This window comes from Cucurbita pepo, chromosome LG09 (assembly GCF_002806865.2).
Source record: "Cucurbita pepo subsp. pepo cultivar mu-cu-16 chromosome LG09, ASM280686v2, whole genome shotgun sequence".
Classification (NCBI taxonomy): Eukaryota; Viridiplantae; Streptophyta; class Magnoliopsida; order Cucurbitales; family Cucurbitaceae; genus Cucurbita; species Cucurbita pepo.
Window position 1 is genome coordinate 7,808,172 of NC_036646.1, and position 24,566 is coordinate 7,832,737.

General features: G+C 34.4%; 3 protein-coding genes across 3 annotated transcripts; 1 reads left to right on the forward strand and 2 right to left on the reverse strand.

The window, feature by feature from the left end:
- Window positions 1-1,233: 1,233 nt before the first annotated feature.
- LOC111802524 (CBS domain-containing protein CBSX5-like) lies at window positions 1,234-2,943 on the reverse strand. The gene is made up of 2 exons (XM_023686928.1): window positions 2,442-2,943; window positions 1,234-2,308 (listed from the first exon to the last, which is right to left on the reverse strand). Exons 1-2 carry the CDS (start codon window positions 2,777-2,779, stop codon window positions 1,468-1,470), a joined length of 1,179 nt encoding a protein of 392 aa, XP_023542696.1. The 5' UTR covers window positions 2,780-2,943; the 3' UTR covers window positions 1,234-1,467.
- A 3,019-nt stretch (window positions 2,944-5,962) lies between these two features.
- Window positions 5,963-13,493, reverse strand: LOC111802508 (trafficking protein particle complex subunit 13-like). The gene is made up of 12 exons (XM_023686904.1): window positions 13,120-13,493; window positions 12,934-13,018; window positions 12,577-12,707; window positions 12,377-12,479; window positions 12,262-12,276; window positions 11,564-11,709; window positions 11,225-11,420; window positions 9,831-9,905; window positions 9,492-9,608; window positions 9,142-9,186; window positions 8,484-8,585; window positions 5,963-6,319 (listed from the first exon to the last, which is right to left on the reverse strand). Exons 1-12 carry the CDS (start codon window positions 13,401-13,403, stop codon window positions 6,299-6,301), a joined length of 1,320 nt encoding a protein of 439 aa, XP_023542672.1. The 5' UTR covers window positions 13,404-13,493; the 3' UTR covers window positions 5,963-6,298.
- Window positions 13,494-18,582: 5,089 nt separating this feature from the next.
- Window positions 18,583-24,297, forward strand: LOC111802530 (putative serine/threonine-protein kinase). Its single transcript, XM_023686936.1, has 7 exons — window positions 18,583-18,939; window positions 19,235-19,324; window positions 19,447-19,559; window positions 19,886-20,096; window positions 20,375-20,612; window positions 23,207-23,357; window positions 23,736-24,297. Exons 2-7 carry the CDS (start codon window positions 19,249-19,251, stop codon window positions 24,057-24,059), a joined length of 1,113 nt encoding a protein of 370 aa, XP_023542704.1. The 5' UTR covers window positions 18,583-18,939; window positions 19,235-19,248; the 3' UTR covers window positions 24,060-24,297.
- Window positions 24,298-24,566: the final 269 nt, after the last annotated feature.

The window sequence follows — 24,566 nt, forward strand, 5'->3', positions numbered from 1 at the left end:
AAATCAATTTTGAAGGTTAAAATTAGGAGAATAAATTTCTCAAAATTTGAAATTTAATATTTTTTTTACAAAAATGCATAATATATGTATTTTTAATACGTTTTCAATAATACATTTTTTAAATAGAATGCTTTTAATCTATATATTAAATGCTACTATTTTAATGTATATGACGATTATTTAATTTTAAGTATTTCGATTAAATAATTATTTGTTTCTGTTTGGAAATAAGTTCTTGTGAATAAATATAAATGATGATGTAAATATGTTACCAAATAAGCATGTTGATATGATTGGACATAGTATAGGTTTTACAGCGATGTGCACCTCTGTTTTGTCCAACCATGCGCCTTTCGTTTTGGTCACGAGAAAAGTATACGAAATTAATGATGTATATTGTTTTAACTATCAGTGTTGGTGTTGCTACTGTTTTATTATGATAAACCCTAAATCACGATATATAGAATAATCGCTAAAGACAATTCTGTGGTGGGAAACATTCACGATGTTTATTAGGACAACTCTTTGCTTTGTTTGAGATTTTTTGAGGTGAAAAATTTAATAGGGTGGGAAGATATTTATAATATAAGTCAAATAATATCTAAATTTGTATTTCTAAAATACCTAAATATTTTTCGTAAAATATATAGACGACCCTATTGAGACAGCGAGGATTTTTTTAACAAGAATAACATAGAAGTAGTACTATAAGACAAGACCGGACCACACAAAAATACGAAAAGTTGCGCAAATATTCTTGCAAGTCATGGAATATAGGAGAGAAGGACAAGTCAAATTTGATCAAAACTTTGCCCAATTGGGAAGGGTTGAAACAAATAGCCATTGCGGGTACCGTTTATATATCAAAATATGCAAAGATTTCAAGCCCTAAATTGACTCGGTACAAGACTTCGGCTACATGATAAGTGACTTCGGCTTGACTAATGACTATAGTTATCAAAATTTCTCTACCAAATGAGGCTAGGAAATCTTTTTGATCCCATTACATAAATAAAACCACAAAGTTTTTAACATGAAAGCAAGCGGTTGCATACGGCTAACCGCTGATCTATAAAATGCGGCCACTATATAAAAGTTTTCACATTCTTATAAGAACTTAGTTAACTTAATTTCCCTCCCGAACACACCTCCAAAACTCGACCCAAACTATGAGTTTGGTAGCAAATTTATGAGGTTTGAACAAACAAATTGAAGTAGCAACCAAGACCAAACTTATAGAAAATACTCTTAAATTTATTGCGTTTTGAAAATCACCCAAAAAAAGCCACGTAAGTTCTCTCCAAAGAACAACCCGATGAATGAATTCAATTATTTCCGGTTGAGTTTAGGCCAAATATATTTCCATGAGTTTCAGATTTTTCCATTCATTTGATTTGGAATTTGGTTCAATGGTTTTCGTTCAAGATCTAGAAACTCCATATGCTTTGCTCCGATGAGTTGTTGATATTATCCGACAGATTTCAATCTATCCCGGAAAACGGCCAGCATAGAAGCGAAGGTAACAGTTCCGGCGAGAGTTCCGTCTTCTTGAATGACCCAAACGTAGCTAACTCGGTGAGCTAAAGCTTGAATCATTACTGCAACCAAAGAGTTCCATGGATGGCAAACAATCGCCTCTGATCTCCTCAATACTCTCGCTGAATATCCACCAATCTTCCAACTTCTCCCTGAACCACAACCAAATTCATCATCAGATAAAGAGCAAATCGAAGACGATGATGAGATTGGTGATGATTCTTCCTCGACAAACTCCAGAACCGCTTCTAAGTTTTTCTCTTCCAATCTTTCCTTCACTAGTTGTACTAAATCATCCGGGGGCCCGCCACAGTCTATGTACGCCATGAGCTCGCCTGCTGTGAGCGTTGCTATTGCCGCCACCAAGGTTTCGTCGCAGAAATTGAGAGTGAAGGGCGAAATTTCGCCGACTAATTTATCGTCCAAGTCAACAATGGCAACAGAGGATTGGTGAATCAGCGCTTGCGAAATTAGGGGCAGAATAGACAACGCAGAATCGTCGTAGTGGACGGTGAAAATGTTGTTTGTTTCAATTATATTGACGGAGTTAATAGGACTCGCGGCGGTAGGGCTGAAAAGTCCGATGGAATTGAGGAGATAACGAATTATGTCCTCCGGAGCCAACCAGCAATATTGTCGATCGTTATGAAGAGAGGAGATGGAATTGGAAGTTGCTGTCTCAAGGAAGTTTCTCCTCTTGCTTGCGCTCATATTGATTGGAATAACAAGGTTATGTACTCCATCGCGTATAAGATCGATCGCCTCCATTAAACTGAAAATCGAAAAAGAAGAAACGCTTACAATCCATCACAGAACAAAACCTAATTTCACAATTTACGAACAAAATCAATTACCGCTCCCAATGTAAATCAAATCAAGAATTTCAATCATTTCAAGATTCAGACCTGGCATGAGGCTCCAAATGCCTAACGAGTTCACGTCCCTCAGGAATCAAAACAGAGATCGGAGATCGAAGCGCAATGGCCGGTTGCAACAAATTCTCTTGTCTGCAAAGAAAACAGATTATATCCACCATGCATACTTTACCAACGCAACGACAATGCAAATCCGAATCAGCCTCAGAAGAATGATCACCACATCTCCAGACGCTGATGCAGCCTTCGTCAATCCTTGTCAAGACCGATAACGCGTCGGCGACAGTAGCGGAGATTGAAATCGATCGAATCGCAGGTTTTCCAAGGCATAGATCAGATATATCGTGTGACAACAAACTTACTGCCATGCACGAGCAATTGAGATCTCAGAACAAACAAAAACAGAGAATTGGAAGAAGACGATCTTAGAATAAAGAGAAAAAAATCAATGAAGGTACAGAAATGGCGGTTCTGAGAGACAGAGAAAGAGAGAGAAATGATGAACTCGGGTCGGGTCGGGTTATGAAGAGAGACGAAGGGATATTCTATATGAAAAATTGATGGAATCGTTCAAATTTATAGGGCGTGATTTGCCGCACGCGTTTTTTGTTTCTCTTTTTGAGTCATTTTAGTTCACATAATTATTATTTTATTTCTTTTTTATATAGTTTTGTGTCTATTTTATTTCTAAAATTTTAATTTAATTTCATATATTTTAAATTTTTAAACATTAACTAATATTATATTAATCAAGATTTAGAATTCGAGGAATGGAGCGTTATGGATAATATGATCTGAGGGCGAACAGTATGTGATGTCCGAGTAAATGAGAGATACATAGATGAACTGAAATCATATTTTAATCAAAGTGATTATAAGAATACGATGGTTTAGAAAATACTTATCATGATTGAAAATTACTAGCAGATATTGTCCGTTTTAGCCTGTTACATATCGCCGTCAGCCTCACAGTTCTAATACGTGTCTATTAGAGAGAGGTTCCACGACTTTACAAGAAATGCTTTGTTTCACTCTCTAACTTTAAACATAAAAACTCCTTACAAATTTCAATAATATCTTTAAATTTTTTAAAAAATACCTTCCTACGGTAGTTTTTTTTAATAAAAATATTAATATTTTATTTTAAAAATACTTTTTAAAATTTTTAAATATATTTATAGTACCACGTTTCAAAAAATACTCATGAATTTTCAAGAGTAACATTACAAAGTTTAGAGATAATTGATGAAGTGTCCATAGACAGTTTTCATCCACATATTGACGGTAATTTCTATCCGCTAATAGTATTTTTTTTTTCATTTCTATAAAAAGTTCAAGAGTATTTTTGAAATTTTAAAAATATTTCTTGTAGCAAAAAAAAATTAAAAGTTTGGATCTTTATATTATTTTTAGCTTCATTTTATAGTAATTATATTTACTCTTTTTTTTACCATCATTAACGAACATAAAAAATATCATGTTCCTTTATATAAAGGGTTATTGTTATGAATCACGGACCTTTCATGATAGTATGATATTGTCCACTTTGAGCATAAATTTTTGTAGTTTTGTTTTTTGTTTCCAAAAAAGTCTCGCACCAATAAAAATTTCTTACTTATAAATTCATGATCACTCTTTATTAGCCAATATGGAATTCCCTTCCAACAATCCTTATTAACGGGTGTTTTAGAGCTAACACCAAACAATTACCGACATTGTCAATAAACGACTCAAGAATTTGACCTTTTTTGTGTCAAGAAATTGATATTAACGATACTAAATAACCATCAACGAAAAAATGTTTTAGATTGACATTGTATCATTATCGTGAAAACGTTAACAATGTCATGTTTTTAATATCAAGAACACATTAATAACACTTTCTTAGATCACGTGTTTTTAGTATAAACACGCTTTCGTTAGATATCTTATCGTTAACAAAAGCTCATACGATGACAGCTATTTATTATGATAAAAGTTCGGTTGATGATAATATTACATCGTTGATTAAATGCATCTTGGGACGATGAATGTTTAATGTGAAAAAAAAAATGCTTATAATGTTTTTTAAAATAAAATACTCAAATTTTAAATAATTTTAAATAAGGAAACTAATAACCAAACTTGATAAAGTTGTAAAGAATCTACACATGATAAGTGTTGTCTCTAAGTTTTTCCACTAACCCAACAAAAAAAGCTCAAATATCAATAACTTGTTTGGTAGCATCATTAATTGGGTGAGTTCGTGTAAGACCTAGCTAGAAAATAATACTCGTTTTAGACTTTAACTGTATGACGCTTGAGTAAAAGGGAGTACATGAATGAACCGAGACTAAATTTGAATAAAAATGGTTTTAAGAATACGATGATTAAGAAATGTTTCAAAATTTGATAGTTATTGTCTATACCAATAAGATGTATCATTTTTATGGCTCAATCCTGTATTTGGGTGATCTCACGAGAATTTGCTTCAAATGTATGTGGGTGAGAATAAAACATGCTAAAAATACTCGTGTTTTTATGTGAGGACAGTCTTCACTTAAGAAATTTAAGATAACACGACCATATCAAAAGTGTAACGACTCATACCCAAGATTTGGATCAGGGTTCGGAATCCGGATTCTTCCAGTATTTTTTGTATCCCAAGAAAATTTCTAAGTCCCCCAAGCATAAAATTGCTCCTAGCAAACTATGCTTCTTATCATTGAACCACGGAAAGGAAATATGCATTTTGTTGGTATAGATAGTAGTTTTCGATTGTCTCGATCATCCTATTCTCAGTATCACTCTTATTTAGACGTAGTTTTTGGTTCATTCATTCCATTTACTCGAGTGTCACGAAACAATAGAAATGTTATTTTATAAAATGGAATTTGGCATTATCTTTGAGGTGAATGGATAAGATAAGTACAAAGAATAATGAATTGTGAAATAAAAACACTAAGAAACAAAGAGTTTGACCAATTCAATCAAAATGGAGGCGTCAGAATTTTGTGTAGTGGCTAAAACCAACGGTGGCAACAGCACACCGAAAGATAACACGAAACGGTCCATTTAGAATCTAACGAAGCTGCCATCATCCATGACCATTGGGGACTTGATTTTGAATTGGCTTGACGCACTCAATGGCGAGAGTGCCACCCAATCTCAGTCCGCTGCCAAGAACATTGTGATTGTAACAGAAGGCGGGGCACAATGTCGAGAGTGCCACCCAATCTCAGTCCGCTGCCAAGAACATTGTGATTGTAACAGAAGGCGGGGCAAGGACGATTAAACCTCCCTCATACTTATTCTTACCACATATTTCATTTTCTATTCTCACGAAAACTTTCATCCTCGAGGAATACTGGATTCCTGCAAAGAATTTTCTTCATTTATTATTATTTTTTTAAAATAATTAATTAGTGTAGATTCAAGAATATTCATATTCTTGAATAATCAATGATGGGATGATATAAATGCATGAGCTAAATTAAGTCAAATTAGAAATGTGCCTGCAACTTCAGTAACCAAAAATGACAATTATTTGGCACAAATTTGGCACAAGACGATACGGCTAAATGAAGCATTTATCCATTTCTTCATTGCAAGGAAACAAAACCAAGGAGAGCTCCATGTTAAGACATAACCATTTGCTTCTTTCTGACCTGAAGGAAGAATTCTTTCTACAATAATCTACCAAAGAATCATAACAGAATAACATAAGTGTCTCTACCGAGCATGCGGTGGCGACAACACTCGGGTTTGATTGTTCGTTCCATGGGGCTGTTGAGTTTCAGGAATGATGCAGACCATGGGATGTTTACTTCTCAGTGTTTTAAGTAAATAATGCAGGAAGTGAACTGTCTTCTTAAAGATAGCAAATCAGCTAACCCGAGCAAAGTTGTTCATTCCAAATCGACATAAATCTGCAGTCAAACATAGATTTCCAATCAAAAGAAGACAGGCACAAAGAAAAGGTATCTGAAGGTATATCTCATTTCTTTATGGGTATGATAGTTGCAAGCAAGAGAAGGAATTTATGTGTTCCACAAAACAAAAGGTATCGCCTAAAAGAAAACTTGCAACTCAAGCACTTATTCTCACACAATACATAAGATGAAAGGATCATAATCAGAATAAAATAGAATCATTTAATGATTTTACATCTAATGAACATTTCTACCACCAACGCTATCCCCTAAGCACGTTTAAACATATCTTTCATTGTCAGCTTATCAATCATTTGTTGAGCTGTACTTTAAGTAGTCTTTTAGTCCACACATTGGCAGTTTTCTCTGTACTAGGGAAATGAGGAATACATACCACACTAGTTTCAATTTTCTCCTTTACAAAGTGTTTGCCGGATTCGATATGTTTTGACCTAATATGTAGAACTGTGTTTTGGACTATAGAGATGACTGTAACAGCTTTTGACCTAATATGTAGAACGGTAGGTAGAACTGTGTTTTGGACTATAGAGATGACTGTAACAGCTTTTGACCTAATATGTAGAACTGTGTTTTGGACTATAGAGATGACTGTAACAGCTAAAGGTGGAAACCTCTCTCTAACAGATGCGTTTTAAAAACCTTGCGGAGAAGCCCAAAGAGGACAATATCTGCTAGCGATTGGTTTGGGCTGCTACAAATGGTATCAGAACCAGACACCAGGTGATGTGCCAGCAAGGAGGCTGAGCCCCTCAAGGTTTTAAAATGAGTCCGTTAGGAAGAGGTTTTCATACTCTTATAAGGAATGTTTCGTTCCCCAACCGATGTGTCTCACACCATCAATCCCATAGGTTCGAATGAATCCATTTGCAACTAATCTTTCTTTGTATCTTTCAATATTACCATCAGTATTACATTTTATGGTAAAGACCCATTTACACCCCACTGTTTTCTTATCTCTCGGCAAATCTACTATCCCAGGTACCATTATATCTTAGAGCATTCATCTCTTCAGTAGCAGCAAGTTTTCAATTTGGAGCATCTAAGGCTTCTTGTATATTCCTTGGGATAAATAAGTTGCATAATCAAGACGCGAAAGCTTTATAGATTTGACAAATTTTTGTACGAGATATAATTTGCAATGAGATATGTAGTGCAAGTTCTGGCACCTTCTCTAAGCAATTGAGATATCAATATCATATGCAATAAGCAATGTATTATCAATGGGGCTATCAAGATCATGGGCAATAGAAAGATATTATCACCAACCGAAAACAAAAGCAAACCAAATCAAAACCAAACTATGAACCAAACCAAATTGGATATTGTCAAACAAACTGGAGCAGATATTACAAGAACGACAGATCATATACCACACAAAGGACTCGACCAAAATGAGAGTTTAGGGAGTGGAGAGAGGTCTGTTCGAGAAAAATAATAGTTAAGAGAGGTCTGTCAGAAAACAATGAGCAAAACGCATAGAGATGCGACAAGTTTTGAAGAAATAATTGAAGAAAAACTGTACGACGAACCACCCATGAACATAGAGTTCCGATGGTGGCGAGAGAAGAAGATGGAGGCACGTAAACCTTATCAGAGACTGCAGATCTCGTTGGCAAAGGTGAAACTCATCGAACCTAGTGGAAGTAACAAACCCTCTACAAAGATTGACAGCAACACAACCAAGAACCAAGAACCCACTGCAAAGATCACGGACAACCATTTGACCACAAAGACCTTCACCGACGAACAAAAAATGCATTGATCGGCAGATAGCCTCACTTAAAGTCAAAAGATAAGGTTTCAATGGTCGTGGTGGCTAGGGGCTTTTTTAGGGATGTTAGAAATACCCAGGGTAAGACTTCATCGATACCATCTAGATTTGAATGGAATAAAATGTTTGTATCCAAATTTTATGTTACATAGTCTTCCTATATAGGAGAAGCACTCAATGCATAAAAGAAGAGAAGGAATCATAACACATGTCCAATACAGATACTAGTCAAATCGTACTCATGCTTCCTAGTTGACATAACCAATTCATTCAGTGTATTCATCAAAATTGTAAACGTGACTAGACAAGATCTTTTATTTACGTGCAAGGCAATTAAAATGCTGCTATCAATTAAAGGAGAATTCTAACCTCTAGATCTGCCAAAGGGTGATCATAAGCTTTCTTCTCCGTTGTGTCAAGGACTTTAATGCCGGCGATTCTCTGAACTCCAGGTTTAGTGGCAATGAGGTTCTGGTTGAACAAAGGCAGAAGTCAAATAGTGTCCATGTGATGGAGATTTAATGCTTTCAACTCTAAAAGACAACATTTTTTATGCATGTCTTTTGTATTTACGTCATCACAAAAGGAAAACAAAAAGGAGTTGCATGTTTTAATAAGGGCTAAAGCTAATTGTGATGTACAATAAAGGACTAGGACAAAACAGCAACTTGTTTGGCAATGGAAATCATTACGCCAAATATATATATATAGTGCGACGAAGAAAATCAATTGATTACAAAAAACAAAATTATTTTGAAACACACTAATTACTGCAACAAAAAAAAAAAAAAAAAAAAAAAANTATATAAAAGGGACTGCGCGTCATCAAAACAAGGTCCAAGAAGTTCACAAGGCTATAGTTTGCTTCTATGTCAGCAATTCTTGTTTTTAATGGTTAAATTCTTGACAGTTCACGTGCATAGAATGGCATAATAAATGAAGAAAATGTTATTTAATAAAACGAAATCACTTGCACACTTGCAGTCTAACTCATACCACAAACATCATATAAATTTGTAATTCATACCAGGTGGAAATCTGTGGAACCATATGGCTCAACTCTTGGTATGACCTGTTGAAAGTTTCATGTTCAAAAATCAGAAACACATTTGCAAAATGGATGCATGAAGATTTAACACAAAATTATGGTTTCAATAGCCATTCAACATATCATTCTTCACCATGCCACAATATTAATGTACAAATTAATCGGTCAGTGTCGGAGAAGCACAAAAGTTCCCACATATTAAACAAAAATTCAACTGAAAAAGAGAATTACATTTGTGGAAAATGGATTGCTCTAAGCACACCAAAAAAAATCACAGCAGTTCTATAAAAGGATAGGATAATATTTAAAGACAGGACGACTGAACATACCATTTTCTGTAGACCATTAACCATAACAACTTTTTCATCATCTGAACCATTTTGCGACATCCAAACCTCAAAAGGGCCCAATTCCCTCTCAGTCTGTGTTGTGAGACGCATATGTAACTGGAGAAGCAATACATCAATCAATTCCAAAAATATTTCTCTCTGGGAAAAGAAATGGTAAGATGTATATAATCCTTAAGAAATTAAAAGGCAAAATTAAAGATGGGATAGTTGGTCGGAACTAATTTCAACTTCTGCTGCTGAAGAATGACATTAATTTTAATTTTATCAAACGTTTTAGCTGAAATTTTCAGAAAAACACAAGAACATAAGAGAAATTACCGTAAAAGGCCTCTCCAATCTGATAACATCTGGCATCTCAACAACATGCAATTCAAGCTCCTTGCGAGCAATGGGCTGTAAAACAATATAAATGGCCAATGAGACGACTATCGGCTAATAAATCTACCAATCATGCATAATGCATCAAGTGCCAAAAGTTTAAGGTGATGGGTTAATTTTGAATTTAATTTCTTAACATTCCTCCTCACTTGTGAGCTTAGAAATTATCACAAGGCCAACAAGTGAGTGATTATCAACATTAACGGGAGAGGAAATGACAAGGGATTTGAACACACGGCTTCATCCTGCTCTAGATTTGATACCATGTTAATGCACCACTAAACTCAAAAGCATAAGCTAATGGATTATGATAAATATACTCTTTTATCGATACTTCATCATGATACAGACCAACTGCTAGTTCATCATGATACAGACCAACTGCTAGAGTCTGCTTCAACCTTTTATTTAATAAATCCATCCCTTTCAAAAGTCATGGTTTGTTGCAGATATTAGCTCTATCCAAATAGCAAATGTCATCAAACAAATTATAATTAATTTAATAAGCCATTTCCAGTTTCACAATCTAATTTAGTTCGTAAATGTTAAATTATCATCAAACCCAAAAACTTAAACTTGATTACAGAGAACTTAATTTCTTTAACTCAAGGTAAAAAGTAACACTCTATAGCATTTACAAAATATATCATGCACGCGCACTAACTTTTATAACATGTAGTTAACAGATGATGTCAATATCAATCTTTTGTGCATTAAAAGTTCAAAGTGTCCAATATTTTTTCTTCCTTGAAAAAAATAGTGGTCACCCTACACATTAATTATGTTCCCAACATGATTTTAACAAGGATCGTGAACGAATCATCTACGCGCTCATGAACCATTTCCCAGGACTCATCTGAGGCATTTGACAAGAGCCACAGGGTAATAAAAGTGTAAAGATCAAAGCAAGGTTCTACAGATAAAAATTCTTGACATCATGTGCAGTATAATTTCAGATAATACAAAAGAAACGAATCTTCTCACAATTGAAAATCATTTCCACAACTTACAGAGAGGATTCCAGGATTTTAACGGTCTAAAACTTGACATTCCATATGCAATCTAAAATGAAGTACCATTGAGAAGGAAATATTTCTAACAGTCGTCAGCTACATAAAACTATTATTCTCCTTAAATCATTTCAAATTCCAATCTTTCAGCTGAAAAATGCTCGAATGTTCATTTTCATTCATGCAGTCATCAGCTGATAAAGTCAAGATAAGTCTTCTGCGAAGCATATAAGAGGTAGCTTACCAAAAAAACAAAACAAATCAACAAAAGTTCCATATGATTGAATTTCTTTTTAAGTTATTCTATGATACTAAGACACTCACAGAACCCAAAATCTGTTGTGTTTGTAGCCGTCCAGGTTCTCCCATATTTGTACGCCATGTTATCTGAAATTTACCGAGAATATTACTTCCCTCAACTTTCAGCGGAGAAGGACCAAGTGTCGACAATTTCAGTTGATAAAGAAACTTATGGATTCCTCCACCCGATCTGACCAACACGGGAGGCTTGAATATCTCTCTGCAGCATAAAAATAACATCTTCTCAACTGTGAGGGAAAAATGAATAGGAAAAATACTTTACCACGAAACGATAAATTCTTTGGGATGAATTAGCACGATAATCAATCATTTAATATCAGTGATTTGACAAGTGGTCATTACCTTGTTGTAGATTTATGTTCAGAGTAACGTTTGTCAGCATTTATTATCTCTGCATTCCAGTTCGGTGAAGGCTCAAAATCAACTTGGTCCATAAATAGATTTGATTTTGTATGATTTTCAATGCAAGCTTCTAAGAATGTACTATCCTGAGATAGAAAGAAAACTATCATACGATAGCTTTCAGGAAGTGCTATCTTAATCAAATTTTCAAACACAGGAAAACTGGAAATCAAAAAGTACGGTGGCAATATTAACCCCCATTAATAATTCATGCAACCAAGATCTAGAATCCAGCATAACTACGAAGTCATAGCATAGAAAACTACTATGAGAAGGAGCTGAAAGTACTGCACAATATCAACACAAGTCATCCTACAAAAAGTTAACAAATGATATGAAAAATATGCAAGCAATTCCTCCTCACTTGACTAATCATATAACTTCAATAAAATTACAAAAGAAATGAAACAAGTCTCAGCCACAAATTATCATTTCTTTTAGTGTAAATGAGAGGAAAGAAGAAAGAGAATTTCCAAAGTACCAACATAAAAAGGATTATTTTAGAATGTAAAATCTTTTGCTATAATCGAATTCAAAGATTTCATATGATATATAAAAGCAATATGTATACTTCAACTCCAATACTTATGAGACATTTTTCAAACTTACGTCAACAGCTTTTAGTCAGCAAAACATACCTTCACAACACGGACCTGCAAATGAAGTAATTTAAACAATATCAGATATCAGATATAAAACCAGAACTAAGCAACACGGACCATTGATAATTGTATGCTTCAACGAGCATATTACCTTTGTTCTAACCGAAAGTGGATTTGCAACCATGAACTTGAAAAACTGTGGAAGATATTTACGCTCACCATCACCATCATTGTACAATGCAGTGCAAACAAGCCTATAATAACAAAATAAAGCATCACTTATACATACTTAATCGACAAAGAGACTGTCATTTCGCAGATGGAGTTGCCAACACTCAATATGAAGCTTACGTGTGCGCTCCAAGTTCCTTCACATCGTGTTCGACAATGAAATCGTAACGACCCCCAGCACGTATAGTTTCAACAGGGGATTTTGATGAATCCAAAAGAAGAATTCTCTGCCTTTCCGTTTGAATTTCTGCCTGTACAGAAAGCTCTAAATTATATCAAGAATCACAACTCTCCACAATGGTATGATATTGTCCACTTTGAACATAAGCTCTCATGCTTTCCTTTTGATTTTCCAAAAGCATGATTATTCCCTAAATTAGCCAATGTTGGGTCCCTCCCAACAATCCTCAACAAATTAAACCCAAATCCCCAAACGTTGAAGGAAAAACACTTCAAATCCATGAAAGGGAAACCGACCTTGATTATAACATCCCTAACTTCAAAATTGGAGCTATTATTCACACTAATATAGCTACAGAAAGTCTCGCCCAAATAAATCGCCCTGGAAGATAGTCAACATTTAAGCGAACAAAGGAAAGATATAAACAGATCAATTAATCCACAAAAAGGAAAGAAGAGAGAGGTGGAGAAATAGAGAGAAACCCGAAAGCTTGAGGGAGTACGAGGAGGCCAGTGAGGCCCGTAGCATCAGAGCTGTCGTGAAGAAGAAATCTGGAAGTGTAGCTGAGATCAGAGTGGGAATTTTTGGAAAATTGGGCTTGAAGGAGACGAGGGAGTTGGGAAGCGGCCACCGGATCGTCTAAAATGTCCTCGCCGGCGAATAAATCGGCCGGATCGAGGAGGAGAGGAGGGTCGACTTGAAATGAAGGCCTACAGAGTCGCATAACCCTGAAGGCCAGTGAGTGCGATCCCTGAGCACCGCTCATCTTCCTCGTTCTCTGTTGAACACAGAATCACACAGAGAAACACGAAGCAGCTGAAGTTGAAAGAAAGCCCCGCGAAAAAACTCGGGTATGGAGCTGATGACTAATCGAACCAGGACGACATGTCGGTCCTATATAATATTTAAATTAAAAAATATATTAAAATTTAAATATGAAATATATTAATTTATTTTATATTGAAAAATAAAATCTTTAAAATAACTAAATTTTTAAAAGAATAATAAACAGGTAATTTTGTAGGACGAGATAGTGGACGTCTCTATTCGTAGTTTTTACTTAAAGTTCAATAAAACTCACGCATATACGGTTAACCAAAATATCATAAATTACTTGTTGGTAGTGAGTTAATAACACTGAAAATGGAGCACACTAGATCGTGTTTACCTAGTTAGTTCGAGTCTAAAATTTGGTTAAGTTTCCACAACACTGAAAGATCTTACTCGTATTATTCTTTCATTGCATGGCAGTAGTGATTTTATAGCCCTAAAGATGGAGCACGTGGGTCGTGTTTACCTAAATGAAGGCTAGAGCACACCGTTAAACTAGCTCGATTCTAAATTCTACTTGAGTTTCCACAACCTTAAAAGAGCTTAGTCGTGTTTTTTTTTTTTTTTTTTTTTTTTTTTTTTNCACTATAGTGGTTTTCCTTTTAGTCGTACTCGCGTGATGTCAATCTACGTTCCTAATGTGGACTTGTCTATTGGGTGCATGCTTCGATCAATTGGCTCAATTGAATCGAGCTTAATTAATTCTAAAAAAGAATAGCCTATTGGAGAAAGAATTTGGAATCCAAAAGCACATGGACGCGTTTAATGGCCAAAGCCGCCCTTTCTCTTTCTCTTTCTCAGTCCTCAATATTCAATGCAATATCGAGGCTTAATGAATAGGTAAACTTCTTTAGTATGTTAACTCATTGGGTAATAATATAGGGTCGGGTTGGGATAGATTTAGAGATGTTCAACGGGATCGCATTTTTCGTTTTTATGGCTGGATTGGGATGAGTTTAGATATGTCTAAGGGGCTCGCGATCCCCGCTTTTAGAGTTGGGTTGAGATGGATTTAGAGATGTTCAAGGGTCTCACGTTCCCCGCTTTTAGGATCGGGTTGGGACGGGTTTATAAATGTTCGAGGGGCTTGCATCCCCCGCTTTTAGGACTGGGTCGGCATGAGTTTAGAGATATCTAAAGGGCTCATGTTCCCCACTTTTAGGGTTGGGTTTAGAGATGTCCAAGGGGCACACGTTCCCCGCTTTTAGGACCGAGTTGGGATGGTTTTAGAGATATCCAAGGGACGTTCTCCGCTTTTAAGACTGAGTTGGGCTGAGTTTAGAGATGTCAAAGAGTTAGCGTTCCCCGGTTTTAAGGCCTCGTTGGGATGGTTTAGAGATGTCCAAAGGTCTTGCATTCCCCGCTTTCCATCTTCGTCTCTATTTCTTTCTCATTTATGAAAAAAATTAATTTATCATTATTATTATTATTTGTCAGATTTTATATGGAAATTTTGTCCGGCGTCTTGATATTTTTTTTTTCCCAATATATATAAAAAGAAAAATATAATATAACGTTAAACATAATTTATAAAAATTTAAATTAAAAAAATCATAATTTACTCTTCAACATTAAAAAAGATGCCATAATTTAGTTTTGTATGTAATATTACCTAATTATTCATATATTGATATTATATTGCATTATCAACAATTGCATATGTATGAGAGCGATCTTGAAGGTAGAATGGTTAAAAAAGGCTTAAAAGAATTGAAAATCGCTGCTTATACCAACAAAGGGCACCTTACTTTTCGGTGGCTCAACTATACGAACTTCATGGTTAAGTGTGTTTTACTCAATAGTGCTCGGTTGATATTTGAATTTTATGAGATTTTTGTTATTAATGTAACATACACGGCTAAATAATTAAAAAAAAAAAAATCGACAAACCAACCTGACCATTAGGTCGGGTTGGGTTATGTTGTGAACTCTGTTCGAGTTATTCCGGTCACTAACTCAATTAATTTGAAATTTCGAGTTAGTCCAAAAACAATTTTCAACTCAATCTATGTACACCCTTAAATCTAATTAAGACCCTTGACACCCGGTCAAGATTTGTGATGTCAAAAATCTTTGACCTTTTTTCATAAAACATATAATAGTCCATGTCGTTGATTCGGAACCCGAATTTAGCATCTAATGGTCACGACATTCTCTTATGTTATTACATACTTCTCGTTTCTAAGAGTGAAAAACTATCACTATATGTCAATACTAGTTATTCCAACATGTTTTGTCCTCATTCATATGCATCAGAAGAAAATTTTCAAGAGGTCACCGAACATAGAATTGCCCCCAAGTAAAGCACGCTTAACCATACCGTTCTTATGATTGAGCTACCGAAAAGGAAAGAGCAATTTTTTCCCGACTCATTCCTCTCTTTACTCCTCCATCTCTCTACCATCCGTCCACTGATTTGGAGAATAAGAAGAACAAAGAACAAAGAGGAAACCGATTCGAAGTTAGCCATGAGACTAGAACTAGAGGGATTGAATTCGAAGTGATTGCTTTATTTTTGTTTAAATTCAAATTATTTCCATTATGACTTTATTACGAGCGTTTAAGTGTATAGCATCATTTATAAAATATTTTCACAAACTTATTTTCGCATGTATTGGACATATCATTGCATGTAGTGACGTTACAAATTTACTATCATAACCTAATAAAGAAATAAAACCATCTTTGTGGGTCGGGGTTGAGAATTATGGGGCCAATGAGATAGGAGCCTGATTTTCCAGCAACGACCGGTCAAGGTCAATCAAAATAGGGAAAAACATATAATTCTCAGCATAGAATGGATCTTAACAAGTTTGGTCACTAATCTCTAAAAGAATTGAACGTTGGATTGATCATCAACTTAATATCTATTATCCTACCACTGAATATTACAACATGTCTCTTGAATGGTCAACAAAGGGCGTCTCCCGACGTCTCTCTGCACACCAAATTGAAAAAACCGGACCCCTAAACCACCAAAACATTCCATTAAATGAAGCTCACTTCCCTCCAACGAAGCCAGTTTTGGGGTAACTCTAGGTCTCGAGAAATTATAGATTAAAAAAAAAAAAAAGTCAATGCTTAAAATTCAAAACTTTTTGTCAACCATAATCTAACGTTCATATTAAGCTCAAAATACCCTCTGAATTTTGAATATACTTTAAAATATTATTTAAAATAATAATAATAATAATAACGACACCCATATTCTCTCTTCTTGACTTTTCTTCTCCACGTTGTTTGGCTCTTATATAATATTGACCCAAATTACTAACCCACCATATATTTTTTTTCCCTAAAAAAATAATTTATTTTTTATTTATCAAAATTATACTATAAACTCATAAATAAAAAAATATATTTTTTTAAAAGTTACAATATAGTTTACAAATTAAGACGAAAATAAAAAAGTTTCTTATTAATTTTAAAAAGAAAAAGACATCATTATTATTAATTAATTTTTTTGGGTGAAATTTCACGATTGTGTAACTGACGACGATACGTAACGAGTCAAAGCGGATAATATCTGCTAGTATTGGGCTTGGGTTATTACAAATGGTATCTAGAGCCAAACGTCGGACAGTGTGCTAACGAGTATGGTGTCCCCAAGTGAGCCAAGAGAGTGGATTGTGAGATCACACATTGGTTGTAGGAGGGAACGAAACATTGTTTTAAAACTGCGAGGTTAATAACTATAAGTAACGGGTCAAAGCGGACAATACCTACTATTGGTAAGTGGGTCAAAGCAGACAATAACATCAAATTGTATGGGAGATATTTTTTAAAAAAATTATAATAAATAAAAATGAAGAAAATAATTGGATTGGAAGATTGTTTAAAAATGTGGTGTAAATGTTTGAAAAACACAACACACGAGCAGCCAAATTAGAGAACCGTGTGGAAACAGAAAATAAAGCACTAAATAATTTCAAAATTCTTTCCCCATTTTTTTTATATTCTCCTTTTCTGTTTATTATTATTATTTTTTAAAAATAATTATTTGAAAGTTTTCATTTTTTAAGATATTATTTATTTAGTAAATCCATATACTTCAACTCTCTATATATAAATAAATAAATAATTAATTAATTAATTAATTAATAGATGTTTTACGAATATAATTTCTAAAAAATTAAAATTTAATATTACAATATACTATTTAATAATTAAAAAAATATAATTTAAATATGATAATTAAAGTTTAAAATTAACTAATTTATTATTTTTAATATAATAAAAAGGAAATTATATTTATGCTAGATAGAGACATGTACGAATGGAAACTTAGACAAGGTGGTCATATAATCAGGTCCCGATCCCATTTATCTAAGGGTAAAAAATGTTTCCCACTCCTTCACACATTCTCTGTAAATAGAAATTTTCTCCATTTGGAACGGGTGTCGGAGATAAAATAGATATAAATTATAAANGACCCAAAAAAAACCCTCTCAATACGCAAGAAACAAGAGAGACACGACAAAGTGACGTGAAAAAAAAAAAACTAATATTTAATTTTTTTAACGGAATTATTGAATTTTTAGGTAAAATGTTTGAATTTTCGCTCGAATTTTTTTAAGACCAGTTAATATGGAAATCTTTTATTTCGTTATTTATATGAATTATGTATTTTTAATATATATATATATATATATATATATATATATATATATCTTATTTATTTATTTATTTTAAAAAGATCTAAAAGAATTTTAGAGTTAAGTTTTGAATTCAAACTTTTATTTGTTTATTACTCTTTAAATTTTTTAAAAGTTGAGAAAATTCTCATTATTAATATATGAACAAAAATAGTATATATTAGATTATCTTTAAATTTTTTAATATTATTTTTAACCGTCGTTGGTGATAATAACAATAAAAATATTTTTAAATTTTAAAAGTTTTAAAATAATAATTTAGAATTTTAGAATTAAAGTATTAACAACTTTTATCAAAATTAGAGTGTATTTTTATTTTTTATTTTAAAAATTTAAAGGTATTTTTGAGATTTTTAAAATAAATAAATATTTATTTATTTATTTATTCCCAACAGTGAGATTTTGTTGTTTAGTTTACTGTTAAAGCCATCACTTTCGCTACGAGGGGAAAAGGCGTGAGTGGCTTTGGCGAACCGAGCAGGTGCAGGTGAGAACACGCGAAGATAAACAAGGCGACATCGCGACGGATTCTTACTTACTGACCGAATGGGGTTGGTCGAGCTTCGAACCAACGAGCGCCACACCGCCCGCCACCCTTTGTCAAACCAAAAGAGGAATTCTTTTTATAAACAACAAACCAATTACTTGACTGTTTCTTCTTCCCTGAAATCGGGACAATTTCCTGCAACCGGTGATCCCTCTAATTTCTGCGCGGTCTATTTCGTTGATGAAAGCAGCAGCAGCAGCAGTCCGGTGAATTGGAGACAGAATTGGCTTTGAGCCTTTGATGGAGTATTGATTTTCGTTCTTCAGGAGGTAATTCTTCTTAATCATGCTGTATTTTATCTGCAAATCTCACGGCATTGCTGGATTTCTTGGGGTTTTTGTATAATATCCGTAATGGATTCAAGGTCGATTTATGTTTGTTTTTTAATCTCATTTGACTTGATGTTCAAGAATCGACGATCGCACCCTTGGTGGAAGATTTTGGTTAAATAGTTTTGAAATTTTAAGTTGGCCATAGGAATATCATAGTTGCAATCTTCTCAATCTGTGTGTTATGGTAAACTATCTGATCGATATCATTTTTGCTTTCCGAAAATGCTTACAGCAATACGGCCAAGTATGAGTTGCAGCTGCTTCGGCTCCTCTAATTTGGAGAAGAAGCGGATCTCTACTCGTGCTGATAAGGATTTGGACAGTAAGGACTTGAATAAGATTTCAATTTCCCGTCATATTTTGTAAAGAACTTATGCATGCTGTTGGGCTTAGTATTGTATGTTTGATGTGATTTTCATTTTGCTTTGTTTTTCTGTTGCTTAGCTGACTTGCCTGAGAATGTTAAACAATTCTCCTTCAATGAATTAAGATCTGCTACAGAGGATTTCCATTCAAATAATAGAATTGGACGCGGAGGCTTTGGAGTTGTTTATAAGGTAAAAAAAATTTGTTTATGTCAAGTGAATGCTCAATCGTCTAGTAATTTGATCATACGATAGGAGATTATCTGTAGGCACTTCAAATTTTCACATGGTTTTTGCATCTTTTTGTAAATTCTTTGCTTCTGTTGGTTGTCAGTCTGATTTTGTGTTGTTTAGATGTTATAATGGAGGCATTTAAGAATCGAGCTGATATCAGTCATCTGGCTAACTTAATGATGTGTAATTTGAGTTACTTTGATATTACACAGCACTCAGAAGTTATTTCTTTCCCTTCTTCCTGCATGTGTATTGAATCTTACTGTACGGAAATTTGTTGCCAGGGCGTGTTACGGAGAGGAGTACAAGTTGCAGTAAAGAAACTTTCTATAGAGTCTAAGCAAGGGGCTCGGGAATTTTTGACAGAGATCAAAACCATTTCAAATGTCAGGCATCCAAACCTTGTTGAGTTGATTGGATGCTGTGCTCAAAATGCTAACCGGATCTTGGTCTATGAATATCTGGAAAATAATAGTCTCGACCATGTTTTGTTAGGTATTTAAGAAGACTTCCAATCAAACAACACTTATCTTTGCACTTCTTTTTTTATTTTCCTTTTAGAGACGAGTAGACTCTTTGGGGCGGGTTTGGGAGAGGGAGGACAGCATAGGTCTGTTATATGCCCTTTTAGCGCTGCTACCTCTTTCTACCTTCCACACTCGAAGGAATCTATGAACTTGCAGCTTTGTAGTAAATGTGATACTCTTAGAATTTCCTAATATGTAAATAAGCATTGCAGCAATATAATTATTTTCTTCTTTTCTTTTGTGTAGAGTATAAGAACACGAGTGTTGAACTGGATTGGGGGAAGAGGTCCTCAATTTGCATTGGTACTGCTAGGGGCCTTCAATTTCTTCACGAGGAAGTCGTTCCACATATTGTGCATAGAGACATCAAGGCTAGTAATATACTCCTTGATAAGGACTTCAATCCGAAAATTGGTGACTTTGGATTAGCTAAACTTTTCCCGGATGATATTACGCACATTAGCACAAGAATCGCAGGAACAACGTATGTCATATTATGAGCTTTTATTTTGTTGTTCTTTGTTTTTTAATTCAACTATCCATACTTCTATTACATTGTTTTCTTAATGCTTATGTTACATCCTGCTTTGATATTGAATTTTATTAATGTTTGTAAATCATAGTCGGTTGTGGATAAAATTGCCTCAATTTGGTTTTGGAGAGATTATTTTCTATATTGTTTCTCTTGATTAGAAATCTACATTTACTTAGTATGAGTTGTAAGGAGGAATATTGGCTAGAGGTTTATATTGATGACTTCAAGTGTGTAGCGTAAAAGAGAATACAATGAATGCAGAAAGTACATTCTCAAAGCACTGCCTAAGGTGGTTCAGGTTACCATATATATATATAGCTTTACTAGATATAACCATCTACCATATATAGCTTTACGAGGTATATCCATCTACTATATATAACTATCTACCATATAATATAGCATTTTACTATACATATTTACGACCATTTACTCTATATGTCATTTACCATATATAACTTTACTGTGTATAACCATTGAGTAAGTTATAAATAAGCAGCAGACTCCATAACCTAACCGTTTGAAGCTAGGGTAAGGTTTTGGGGGAAATTGTTGTGTGGGGAGCTTGTCTATGGAGTTCTTTGTTTGGTTCCCAATAACATGAAAACACAAAATAGAACTATATTGCAATATCAAAAAGAAATTACAATATTAATAGCCTTTTGAGAGGGCTATCTTTTTCTCTAAGATCTCTAACTCTCCCTTTTTTGTAACCGAGCCACCCTTGACTAATTACTAATATGCCCTACTACTATCCTATTGATATTCTCAATATACCCCTATTAAGTACTCTCACATTCTTTCTCTAAAGAGTTTTGTAATTGCTTTTCTCTTTGATTTTCCGAATTTGAAGTGTTCCTTGTTGCACCTCGAAGATTTTTGTGTATTTTATTTTCTCTAACGATGTATCAGTTCGTTGTTTAAGTAGTAAACACCAATTTTTGTCTAATTTCTTTCATTGCTTGAGGTGAACTTACTCGGTCCTTTTTCTTTGTATGGATTGAAATTTTTTACTACCAATCAAGTTGCTAAGTTTTTCTTTCTAACTGATGATTATCTTGATAAATTGCATCTATTACAATCTATTCAAGCCATGGAACTTCTTGAAGCTATTTGGAGTTGTAAATTATTGGAATTGGTGAAGTGGTTCTGGTTATTTCAAAAATTTCTATCATCTTGTTTGATTGACAGTCTTTTTTTAGGATTCTCCTTCATCATTTCAGATATAGCGAAGAGATGTAGTGTTATAAATTTACAACAAATCTTGGCAGTAAGGGTGAAAGAGAAACTGTTGCCATTGAGTAGTGAAGAAAGACAGGATTGGAAACTGTTGCCATTGGGTAGTGCCTAAAGACAGAATTGGAGGAGATCTGATTGTTAGGTTATGGAGTTTGTTGCTTATTTATAGCTTACTCAATGGTTATACGTAAAAACTATACTATATATTGGGAATGACATATAAAATAAAGGATCATAAATAGTAAACAACTATGTATAGTAAAAAGTTAGTACTATATATGGTAAATGATATAAAACGGTCGTAAACAATTATAGTAAAAAACTATATCTCCATAGATAGCTTATATACTAGATGGGTCGTAAACAATTATAGTAAAAAACTATATCTCCATAGATAGCTTATATACTAGATGGATATATCTAGTAAGACTGTATATATTAAACTGAACTATATATATACCCCTGATCTATATATATATCCAGTGCTCTGAATGTACTTTCTGTATTCTCTATATTTTCTCGTACTGAACGTACTTGAAATCATCAATATAAACCTCTAGTCAATATTTCTCCTTGCATTCCTTGCATTTTCTCTCTTTCCTGTTCTTTGTGTTCATCTAGATCGAGTGTATGCATTGTTGTGCGATCCCAACACTCTTACTATAAAATTAGTTTCTGCATCCTTTTTTTCATAATTAAAACTTCATACATTTATGTAGTTTATACATGACACGGCAGCCCTACAGGATAAGGTAGGGAGTGGGAAAAGCATAGCAAGACAGGCTAAAAAGAATGGTAAAAGAAAAAGAAATCTAATCTGGAACATCATTCAGGTGCCTTCAGGAAAGAATTCCGAGCTTCCAACAGATTGGGTTGCATCTGTGGATCTTAGATTTGCTAATTTGTTTAGAACTGAATTACTCCAATTCCTTGAGACTGATATGATAGACAAGTCTTGCATGCATTACGCTCCACACCCTTATTCGGTTGTGGTTGAATTAAATTTTGGGACAGTGTGCAATGGAGGGGTGTTTTGAGTTTACCAACAGGATGTTTTCCATAGACTAATACATTATACAAGGACCACTGGTTTCGACCAGTGATCAATACGACGATTTTTATGTTCTCCCCTTGAGAATCGACACTAAGAACTATTGAATGGTTTGCTGTCTCAACCAGGTTTAATTCAATCTCACGTTTTTTAGTCATATATCTTTGTTATGCTGCAAGATCTCAGCCGATGAAGAGAAAATTCATCATTTAATGTGTTTTGTTGTATTGATGTCATTTCTTATTATCTGCAGTGGTTATTTGGCCCCAGAGTATGCACTGGGAGGTCAGCTAACTCCAAAGGCGGACGTGTACAGCTTTGGAATCCTCATCCTTGAAACAGTTAGCGGTAGACGTAGCAGTACAGTTTTCGGGGGAGGAATACCAATACTCTTGCTGGAACAGGTATGCTCGTTCGTTCATATCCAAATTTACACCGTCCTTGCGTTCTTATATACTGCCCATTTCCACTAGTATTTAACTGTCTTAACATAGCCATTGGCCTGGCTTCGGGTACGCAATATACCCGATCGTCGCCTAAGACTTGAAATTTATGAATTTGTAGATTCTCGTTTCGAGTTTCGAGTTCTTGAGCATTGAGTGATTGTTCCACACCTTAAATCTGTTGAAGAACATTCCAAATAGATCCTATCTAGATAGAAATTTTCATGTTCAATACAAATTCTTAGTTCAGAGCATCTTGTTTTCTGTTCTTATATGGAATCTATTGTATTTCTTTACCAGCTATGTTGTTGCTTACCATCAGTAATTGCCGTGAAACAGGTGTGGGAGTTATATAAACAAGGAAAACTTTTAGAAATAGTGGATTCTAGACTAGGAGATTATCCTCAGGAAGAAGTGCTTAGGTACATGAAAGTGGCTCTTTTCTGCACACAAGGGGCTGCAAGTCGACGGCCAGTGATGAGTCAAGTCGTCGACATGCTTACAAAGAAGATCAAGCTTAACGAGAAACTACTTACCGCACCGGGGTTCTACGGAGGCTCGAGTGACGTTCCTGGTAGTAGCAAGAAGACGATCTCCAGCACTTCCACTAGCAACACGGCTTGCTCTGCAGTCGTCTCTATAACTCAAATCACCCCTAGATGAAGAGGCTTAAGCCACAACTTCTGCAAATTATTACAAGTTAGCTTGAGTTCATGGATATTAGTTTAGCTTGATTCTGTTGAAGCATCTCATTGTTCAAATTATTGGGTAAATATTAGCTTTGTTTTGTTGGTTGAGACACCAAAAGTTGCTCCATATTCACAAGTTGCAACTTATTAAGAACTTTTATCACCTGGCAATGGCATTATGGTAATTTTGCGAACATCGTTCACCATCGAAATGAATGTCCTTCACCTGAACTTTTGAAAGTTCGAAAATGAACAATTTTAGATGATTTGTTTCCAATAATTGACGATTTTCAAATGAAAGATCTAGAGTATGTATAGAAATTTACATAAACGAACGATTATATAGACAAAATTGGACAGAATTGAGTTGATTATAACCTTAAAAGGTTTAACTGACACGTAAACTAAAACGTTTATCAAATTGATATACTTACAAAAGTAGATAAATGGATAAATGATGGATATAATTATTACGGGAAGT

What these genes read in the sequence shown, in the direction of transcription:
- LOC111802524 (XM_023686928.1), bottom strand. Translation starts at nt 2,779, where the DNA reads ATGGCAGTAAGTTTGTTGTCACACGATATATCTGATCTATGCCTTGGA. An exon ending in CATTTGGAGCCTCATGCCAG is followed by an intron (nt 2,309 to 2,441) that starts GTCTGAATCTTG and finishes TTCGATTTTCAG; the next exon opens with TTTAATGGAGGCGATCGATC.
- LOC111802508 (XM_023686904.1), bottom strand. Translation starts at nt 13,403, where the DNA reads ATGAGCGGTGCTCAGGGATCGCACTCACTGGCCTTCAGGGTTATGCGA. An exon ending in AAGGAACTTGGAGCGCACAC is followed by an intron (nt 12,480 to 12,576) that starts GTAAGCTTCATA and finishes TTGTTATTATAG; the next exon opens with GCTTGTTTGCACTGCATTGT. An exon ending in GAACATAAATCTACAACAAG is followed by an intron (nt 11,421 to 11,563) that starts GTAATGACCACT and finishes TTTATGCTGCAG; the next exon opens with AGAGATATTCAAGCCTCCCG.
- LOC111802530 (XM_023686936.1), top strand. Translation starts at nt 19,249, where the DNA reads ATGAGTTGCAGCTGCTTCGGCTCCTCTAATTTGGAGAAGAAGCGGATC. An exon ending in TGCTGATAAGGATTTGGACA is followed by an intron (nt 19,325 to 19,446) that starts GTAAGGACTTGA and finishes TCTGTTGCTTAG; the next exon opens with CTGACTTGCCTGAGAATGTT. An exon ending in ACAAGAATCGCAGGAACAAC is followed by an intron (nt 20,613 to 23,206) that starts GTATGTCATATT and finishes TATTATCTGCAG; the next exon opens with TGGTTATTTGGCCCCAGAGT.